We start from the raw sequence: 9958 nt of genomic DNA, 5'->3' as shown, positions 1-9958 counted from the left end.
AGAGTGCTTGCCACATGTGTGCAAAGCCTTTGGTTTGATCCCCAGTGCTGGGGGAAAAATCGTAGGGACCTAGACCCCCCAACCCAGCTTTTTTTTGGTGGGTGGGGAGTGGGATAGAGAGGAGGAAGGTGCTAAAGAAGTAATTTGATGGGAAGCAGCGTGGCCTTCTTTCTCCACCACCCAGAGCGAGCAGAACAAATGTCATTGGAAGGGTTGGTTTCAATTTCTCTGGGCCGCGGGGTCTGACTACTGCAAGGAAGTTGATAATGGATTCGCCTTGGTTTGGGACTGATCCCATCAGGAGCCATCCTATCTTTCCGTCTTTTCAGGAAGGATGGCCCCAGAGCCCCGAAGCGTGGGACTTCTCTTCATTTACTGCATATCTTTTTTCTTTGGTCTCCCCGCCAACCTCCTGGCCCTGCGCGCCTTCGTGGGGCGGGTCCGCCAGCCGCATCCCGCGCCCGTGCACATCCTGCTGCTCAGCCTGACAGTGGCCGACCTCCTGCTGCTGCTGCTGCTGCCCTTTAAGATGATTGAGGCAGCCTACGACTTCCTGTGGCCCCTAGGGAATGCCCTCTGTGCCCTCACGGCCTACGGCTTCTACAGCGGAATCTACTGCAGCACGTGGCTCCTGGCGGGCATCAGCATCGAGCGCTACCGCAGCGTGGCCTTCCCGGTGCAGTACAAGCTGTCCCGCCGGCCCCTGTACGGCGTGATCGCCGCCCTCGTCTCCGGCATCTTGTCCTTCGGACACTGCAGCATTGTGATCATTGTCCAGTACCTGCCAACCCACAACGTGAGTGACGCCGAGAGCCTCCCGGTCTGCTACGAGAACTTCACCAAAGAGCAGCTGGACGTGGTGCTGCCCGTGCGCCTGGAGCTGTGCCTGGTCCTCTTCTTCATCCCCATGGCCCTCACCACCTTCTGCTACTGGCGCTTTGTGCACATCATGCTCTCCAGACCCCAAGTGGGGACCAAGAAGCGCTGGAGAGCCGTGGGGCTGGCGGCTGTGACCCTCTTCAATTTCCTGGTCTGCTTCGGGCCCTACAATGTGTCCCACGTGGTGGGGTTCTTCCAGAAGAGCAGCCAGAATTGGCGCGCGTGCGCCGTGCTCTTCGGCGCTCTGAACGCCCGCATCGACCCCTTGATTTTCTACTTCTCCTCCTCAGCCGCGCGCAGGGCCTTTGATAGGGAACTGCGGAGGCTGCAGACGTGGGGGGCTTCCCTGTCGGCCGAGTGGAGAAAAGCCAGGGAGGCAGCCGCAAAGAAAGGAAAGGCGAGTGTAGGCATGGTCAACGACAGCTTCGCGGGAGAATAGATGGTGTCGCCTTTTGGGGAGGGGGCTCCAAAAGGGAGACAATGAGTCAGAACTGGGTGAGTTCTCCTGCGCCCCTCTGAACAGCCAAAGAGGGTCACAGGCACCTCAACCCCAACTCACCCAATGAGTGAGTGTTTTCATTTCCTTCCTTGGGGTTGGTGACATTTCCTACAGTAAGCCACAAGCCCTTGCATCCTGGGACATCAGAATCTTGGATTCCTTATCTTCACCACTCAGTATGTAGAAGGTGGTGGCATTTACTCACCTACCGCAGAGCTCTTATCTCTGACCGTGGCCCTGATCCAGAAGGGGGATCCACAGGCTGGGTGCACATCTCAGCCTGGGCAAGTCTGCAAAGCAAGGTGGGCACCTGGAGCTTCCCCACCAGGACCCCAACCACAGCAGGTGCTGCCGCTGCAAGAGCAAGAAAAAGTGTCCTGCCGGGACTATTGGAGTGAAGAAGCCCAGGTCAGGGTTCTTTGCCAAGTGCTGTCCTTTTGTGTTTTCTTCTTTTTTCCCTGATCCATCTTGCCAGAGATCTGTCATTTATATTCTTTAGAAAGTCAAGACCCTTCCCAGCATTCTCTCTGTTGTCTATCTCATTAATCTTTATTCCTATTTATTTTCCTTGTACTTTCTTAAATCTTTTTTTAGTTACTTCATTTTTTTTTCTTTTTTAAGTTGGGGTTTCATTAACTTCACTCTCTCCTCCTAACAGATCCTAATGTGAGTGCTTAAGTTCATAGATTTCCCTGTAAGGACAGCTCAGAACAGATTTTGATTTGCAGAATTTTTATTAGTCTGAGGTCTGTGTCAGTTCTAATTTCCGAAGGACGCTTTTCTTTGGCTGTTGAGTTTAGAAATGTTTCTTTGTTTTTAGGCATGTGGGTTTTAACCCCGGGCTCTCTTTTGTTATTCATTTCTAATTACGTTGCCCTGCAGTCAGAGAATATTATTGAAATGGGTCCAGTTCTTGGAAATTTGTTGAGTATTCCTTTTAATCCCAGAAAAATAATCAGTTTTGAAAAGAAGACAGATTCTACAATCAATGGGTTCCGTTTGGGTTTTATACACCTCAGATTGAACTTGTCAATTTGTGGGGTTCAAAGCTTTATAATCTTTACATACTTTTTTGTTGTTGGTGTTTTGGGTACCAAGGATTGAACCCAGGGGTGCTTAACCACTGAGCCACATCCCCAGCCCTTTTAAAAAATATTTTATTTAGAGACAGGGTCTTGCTGAGTTGCTTAGGGCCTTGCTAAATTGCTGAGGCTGGCTTTGAACTTGAGATCTTTCCACCTCAGCCTCCCCAGCTGCTGGGATTACAGGTGCACACTACCACACCCGGCTACCTTTACATACTTTTTTGTCTATTCGATCTTTCAGTGACAAGGAGAGATGTGAGGTGCTTTTCTAGATGGTAAATTTAACTATTTCCTCCTTGTAGTTCTGTCTTGCTGGTGAATTGAAACTTTGAGCATTTTTTTTTGCCTTAAAATTGATTTTGTCTGATATTAATAGAGCCACACTGATGTGTTTTGAGGTTACTATTTGCTTGCTACACTTTCACTCAACCTTTTACTTATAACATTCTATATTCTTGTTTCAGATGCATCTTGTATACACGGTACATGGTGGAGTGGTTGGATTTTTTGGCAATCTGGTCTTTCAACTTGACACTGTGTCATTTAACTATATCATTTTGATTATTTATATTTATGTAATAATATTTTTTCAATATAATCAGGATTATTTCTGTCATACTATTTTAAACAGTTTCATTGAAGTACACACACACATTGAAATATACACGTACATTGCACAGGGCCAAATGATAAGCATACAGGTCAAATGAATTATCACAGAGTGAACTCACCTATTTAAATTAAAAAAAGACATGAAACATCTACTTGTGCTGTTTGTTTTCCTTGAGTTTTAATATTTCTCTTTTCTTCCCTCTGGCCTTCCTTGGGGACTGAGGTTTTTATTTTATTTTATTTTATTGTTCTCCACTAACTTGGAGAGTATTTGCTGTGTTCATTTAGACATTGTAATATGCCAGGATTTCTCAGTCAGTCCTTCCATTCTTTCCTTCCTTCCTTCTTCTCTTTAAATATCATACATTAAAGAAAAATCAATGCCAGGTGGTTTTGTACTGTGTCAGTCGAGTGCAGGAGTTCTAAAGTGTGGTCTGGAGACCCTTTCAGGAGTCTAAGAGCTCAAAATTATTTACATAATGATGCTAGCATGCCAATTTTTGTTTTTTCACTCTCATTCTTTGACAAGTGATGTGCAATGGAGATTTTCAGATTAGTGTGTTATGGTGTCACATGTGACATGAGACACCATAACAGACTAATGCAGGATGCATGGAAATACAGCTGTCTTCCAGGAAGTCAGCCCTTAAAGAGATCTGCAAATATGTAAAAGGACGCAACCTTTCTCATTAATTTTCTGAAAATATCATTATTTTTGTTAAAATGTGTTATTTTGTATTAATGTGTACTAGTTTTATGATTGCTATTGTTTTTCAATAAATTCATACATGTTTTAAATTTTTTCTCTCTTAATTTTTTAATATGGTGTATACCAATAGGTATAACCTATGCAAAAAAAAAAAAAAAAAAAAAAAGCTCTTTGGGGTCTTCAATAATTTTTTAAAGTATAAAAGGGCCCTGAGGGCTGGGGTGTAGCTCAGTGGTGGAGCACTTGCCTCCTATGTACAAAGCCCTGGGTTCCACCCCTGGCATTGGGGGGGAAAAGCCCTCAGCTATTTGAGAATTGCTGATCTAATGAGATCCTAGACGTGTTTGTCAGCTCTTTGTCAATGTGCCTAAAATACACGACAAGAACAACTTAGAGAAGGAAGAGTTTATCTATGTGGGGCTCATGGTCTCAGAGGTCTCAGTCCAGGGTCATCCACGCTCCATCACTCTGGGCCTGGGGTAAGGCAGAACATGGTGATCAAAGGGTGTCGTGGTGTGTTCCTCATGACAAAAACACCGAGGGTCACTCCAGATGAACTGGGCTGTGCAAAATAACCACACAAGAGACAGAGAGACCTTTTTCTTTGGGTCCTATGACAGCTCCTCTGACCTTATGGGCCCATGGAAAGAGAGAGAGGAGCAAGTGCTGAACCCTTTTATTGGGAAGAAGCCATTCAAATGAGGGAAGAGAACACACAGGAATGGGTGAGTGTGGCTCAAGCCCTGTGGGTGACATGCTACACCCGAAGACACACCTTGCTATCTGAGTTGGAACAATGGCCCAAGTCACCACAAAATATAGTGATTGGCCAGAGCCTCGTGCTTCAGAACTGGAAGGTGTGGTCATTCAGAGCAGCTTCCCACAGAAAAGATTTTAAAAGTTTGTCAGGGAAAAAGTTATGAACAGACAGTGTGCTTTACTTTGGAAGGGGGATTCGTAAAATCCTACAAGTTCCTAAGATCTAATTTATGCAACTACTTCTGTTTCCTAGAACATTGTGTTAATGGGGGAAAGGGGAAGGGTTGATAGAACATGAGCAAGGTTCCCCTCAGCCCTACGTGGTTTTCAGGTCAATGCCAGGGAGGGTGAACGTCCACTGGATAGGGACCTAGATGTGAAGTCAGGTCACTTAGTTTGTCTAAACTAGGTAAAATCTTTCTCCTAAAGCAGGGTTCAAAAGAGCACACCCCCATCAGCACTTCACAACTCTTTTTGTGTGTGTGATAATGGAGATTATTTGTAATTCTCACCATTCTTATTATTCAATATAGCACTTGAAATTCTAGCCAGAGCAATTAGGTAAGAAAAGGAAATTAAAGGGATAGGAAAAGAAGTCAAAATATCTCTGTTTGTAGATGATGTGATCCTAGACTTAGGAGATCAATGGAAGGATTTCTCATTTCTCTTAGATAGGCAGAATTAATCTTAAAACACATATCTTTTGATAAGTCTATGGTTTGTGTTCTGTTAAGCAAGTATGATTTGGAAAGTACAAAATTATGTCAAACAGGCACTTTCAAACTCTATCCAGCTCACACAAAACCCTTGCAAGATCCTGATGAGTTCCCCTTACAAGGACTACACCCAACCCCGTGGAGAGGAGAATTGATGACTTATGGGAAATCTCCAAAGGTTCCAGGTTCCTTATGTTTACAATGTCACTCCTGTGATGCTGAAAAGTCTCGACACAGGGGACAGGGCAAGTGATAAGAAGGGGGTGAAAAAGAGCGTATGGGGTGGTGGATCTGAAGATTACAGATTTATCACAAGGCACCCTGTAATCCCTTTTCAAAACCGAGGCAGCCATCATTGTTTGTACACCTTCTTGGCAGAATCCCTTCTTCCTTAGCAACAGTATCCCTCCCTCCCCCTCTATGGTGTGGTTTGGTAGAGCCAAATTCACATCCCACCTTATACTCCAGAGGTAGATGTGTGACCCAGAACCAGGACCATCAGCAGAGGTCAGCCCCTAACTCCAGTGATGGTTCAGCTGTGGGCATGTGACTCAGTACAGGCCAAGAAAAGCCAAACTCACACTTTATGCTTAACCATCAGGAAAAAAGAAAAAAAAAAAACCTCTGAACTTGAACTTGAACTTGAACTTAGCCTATTTCTTCTGGCGGAGCTACTTTGAGCCTAAGAGGCTACTGAAGCCTGAAGCCAACTCTAAGGCAACTGGAACAGAGAGAAAACATGTCCAGGAACTTTATGTCCCAAAGCAGATCTACTCTGGGGCTTTTCAGATATGGGCACCCCAAATTTTCCCTCCTTAGCTTAAGGCAGTTTGATTTTCAGCTGTTTTCAACCAAAAGATAAATCATTACACAAATCATCATAGTTGCAGCCAGCCTTTCTTCATTGCTTTTAAAATCCAGCTTAAGAATTTATACCTGAGCTGGATGTCATGGCATGCACCTGTAGTCACACCTGTGTGGGAGACCCAGACAGAAAAATCACAAATCCAAGGCCAGCCTGAGCCACACAGGCAACTCAGTGAGATGCTACCTCCAGAAGACTCCCCAAACCAAAAGATTTAAGTATGGAAACTAAAACCATAACAAACAAGCATACTTATCCTGTAGAACGAATACACAGTGATATTCAGTCACAGTCCTCCAGATTTCTGATGTTGGAGTCCCCATTGTGCCTCTTTCTCACTGCATTTCCACCTTCTTTAAGACAGACATTATTTTGGAGAGTAAGCATCCTTCCTGTCCATGTTTTAAACATGTACTTTGCACTTGAGTCCAGAAACACTGTTTGGTATTCTTTGTCCATAAGTATCACACAGGTCAGGTCGTTCTATAACAACCTGTTTTCCACCCCAAATCGTGTCTTTCATATCTACAGATCCTCATGGATTTCTTTCGTCTGCTATAATATTCCATCATATTAATATACCAAATTATATACTTTTCATTCTACTATTGATAGACATTTAGCTAATTTCCATTTGCACCAGCATAACCATCCTGCTGAGAACATCCCCCCAGTGTCTCGTTGTACGTGAGTGGGACAGCTCTCTACTAGGTGGTATGGAGGGTGCAGTTTCAGTTTCAGTAGAAGCTGTCAAGATGCTCTGCAAAGAAATGGCATAAATCCAGCTCCTTCTGAAAAAGGGCTCATCGGTGCAGACCATGGCAGCCTTCCCGCAGGCCCCCTCCCAACCCTGGTCCTGCAGGCAACATGAAGTCTTGAAGAGCAGGGAATGTGCCTGGATTGGTACACATGCGGCATACATGTCTGGATTGTGGTGGGGAAAAGTGGGGCAGAGGACCTCTCTAGAGCTCCAAGGAACAGAGAAACAAGTGGTTCATCTCCCTGGACCATGCCTCTCCTAACCAAATCCAGATGGTCCCGAACATTCAAGAAAAGCATAAAGATAACAGGATACACTTCAATTCATCAGAGGGGTTTCTTCCTCAAGTTCACCATTTATAAAGAAAAGGCACATGTGTCAGAGAGAAATGGTGAATGGAAACTAGAAAATGTTGGTCCCGAAGGATGGTGGAGATGGGAGAGAGAGAGCAAAGGGAAAATTAAGATGCTGGGATGGTGAGGGAGGATCTGGGGTGGTGGCCAGTCTTCCTGGCTCATGGGAATGAAAATGAAGCCACTGTTGGTCCTGGGTCATGTGATGTGGCCAAGACAAGACACTGTCACCAGGCAGATGAAACAGAATCTGTCTGTATTCATGGGTCTGTGTCAAATGGCTTCCAAAGGAACTGGAGCCCCCCTGGATCTATATGGCTCCAGGAAAGAACAGACGAGAAGAAGGCAGACAGAGCACAGGGGCGGAGGACAGGCCAGTGGGAGATGAAGTCAGAGGGGGAGACAGCGTTGGAGCCCCTGCCTGCAGAGATAATGGGCTGGGCCAGGACCCCTGGCCCTCTGTGGACATGTTAGCAAATGCCCAGCCCCCTTCTTGGATGTCCATGTGACTATACGCTTTGGAGGGTTTCATGGGGTAGAGCTGAAGCTAAGCAAGTCCAGCCGGCTCCTGAGTAGGAAACACTGACCAGACAAGGAGAGTAGCCAGGGACAGGGCTGGGAGTGCTGGGGAAGCTGGCCGATTGTTCCTGTAGAATAATCTGTCAAGAGGAGACGTAAAACAGGATGCCTGAAAGTTGAGAGCAGAACAAGTCTGAAAAGAAGAATCATCAGAGTTTGAGACTTAGAAGAGAATAATTAGATTTGTGGGAACAGACTTTTGGGGGGAAACTCCGAGGGCTAAGAGAAAGAGAAAGAGCTCCAGTCTTTAACCAAGGGTTGAGAAAGAACTCAACTCTTGACCTTCCTCTTCCGACCCACAGCAAGTTCAAGTGGAAAGGTTCTTGGCTCCCGGGTGACCCTGAGACGACAGAGAGACACTTATTTCTGTATCCTATTCCACACCTTTAATAAACATCCCTTGAATATCCATCTCCAATAACCCCCTGCTTAGGAACAGGATGAAGCTGGTTACCTAAAATACTGATCAGAAAAGGAAAGGCCGGGAGACCCAAGTGATCAGCTCCACCCAGCTGGGGACTGAGGTCTTTGCCTACGCTCCCAGTGGTGGGTGAAGTCAGAAGAGTAAAAGTTCAAGAAAACTGGATGGCGGCTAAGAGATCAGTGGAGGGTTTATCCCAGTTGAGGTGGGAAGGCATCTGGCAGAGCACGGAAATGCCTTGTCACTCAAAAAGCCTATGATGTGACAGTCCTCAAGCCACTGTCACTGGGGACCTGGGGTTTTGCCTGCCCAGCACCCACTCCCCCTCCTTCCAGTCTTCCTTTAGTCAATCACTCTTTTTTCTTTGTGTCCATATGGCATGAGGTGTTGGGGGACAGGGGCTGGGGGGGAAGGTTGGCCCAACCCACTTGCAGGGGAGGGCATGTGGCCCTTTCTTTGGACTCATGAAGGATGTTTTCTAGAATATTCAGGAAAGAAATATTCTCTTTGCACAGGTTGCTTAGAAAGACGAAACAGAATCCTGGAGCTTCTAGAAGTCATCTTTGGCATGAGGACTCACCTGAGAACAAAGCCCGCAGAGGAGAGCAGCGCTGAGACACAAAACCCGATGACAGGTGGTGGCACTTGAGCACCCAGATCCGGCTGTTTCTGAAGCTGTTTTTCCTCAATGCTTCAATCTCATAGCCAATAAACCCCAGAGTCTGCTTATTCAGCTTAAGAAAGGTAGTTGTCATGTGGAATCAATTCATACTAATATTTTTAAGGAGAACTTGTCACTAATAAGAGAATCAATGAGAATAGATACCTTTGAATTAAATATTTTCTGATTTTGTAGTATAAATGAGAGCAGATTCAAGGCTATCTGTAGATTAATGTGTGATTCTGTTGCATTTTGACATGTAAAGGTTAGGATAGCCCCTGGGCCGGGCGCGGTACACAGCTCTGGGCAGGCAGGAGATTGCCCTCATTGCTCTCATAAATGAGATGCCTGGGTAAGAACAACGTGCGTTCTGAAGTTTTAAAAGTGTTTCTGCACACACTATAAAACAAGCATAAACCATCCTACGTTATTGGTTTCTTATGCCTTTTCTTTTTTCCTGGTACTGGAGATTGAACCCAGAGATGCTCTACTTCTGATCTAGATCCCCAGCTCTTTTTAATTTTTTCCTTTTGAGACCAGTGTTGCTAAGTTGCAGCAGCTGGCCTCAGTCCTGCCATCCTCCTGCCTCAGCCTCTCCAGTAATGGGACCACACGCACGGGCCACCACACCAAGACTCCTATGCCTAATAATCAGTGAGGTCTGCCAAATCCGGCAAGGCGAGATGCCTTGCTCAAAAATATATGCCAGATAGACAGAGAGGCAGGAGGATTATGAATTCAAAGCCAGACTCAGCAAAAGCGAGGTGCTAAGCAACCCAGTGAGACCCTGTCTCTAAATAAAATAGCAAAAAGGGGCTGGGGATGTGGCTCGGTGGCCGAGTGCTCCTGAATTCAATCCCCGGTACCCAAGGGGAAAAAAATACACACACACACACACACACACACACACATCCATCCCTGCACCAGAGTCTGTGAAGGACTCTGGATCCAATGTTCCTTCTGTTACACCAAGTTCCTCTCACGAGATAGTAGCCAGTATGTGGCACTCAGGGACAGCAGTGCAGAGGAAAGTCCACCCTCCCCAGGGGAGGCACTCATA

At 45.8% G+C, this 9958-nt stretch overlaps 1 protein-coding gene across 1 annotated transcript; it reads left to right on the top strand.

Moving 5' to 3' along the window:
- The first annotated feature begins 298 nt into the window (after nucleotides 1-298).
- On the top strand, nucleotides 299-1902 carry LOC143384035 (free fatty acid receptor 2-like). The gene has a single exon (XM_076839088.2). The coding sequence runs from the start codon at nucleotides 335-337 to the stop codon at nucleotides 1316-1318; it is 984 nt and encodes a 327-aa protein (XP_076695203.2). The 5' UTR covers nucleotides 299-334; the 3' UTR covers nucleotides 1319-1902.
- Nucleotides 1903-9958: the final 8056 nt, after the last annotated feature.

This window comes from Callospermophilus lateralis, chromosome 18, assembly GCF_048772815.1.
Source record: "Callospermophilus lateralis isolate mCalLat2 chromosome 18, mCalLat2.hap1, whole genome shotgun sequence".
In the NCBI taxonomy this organism is placed as follows: domain Eukaryota; kingdom Metazoa; phylum Chordata; class Mammalia; order Rodentia; family Sciuridae; genus Callospermophilus; species Callospermophilus lateralis.
This window is presented reverse-complemented; position numbering and strand designations above follow the sequence as displayed.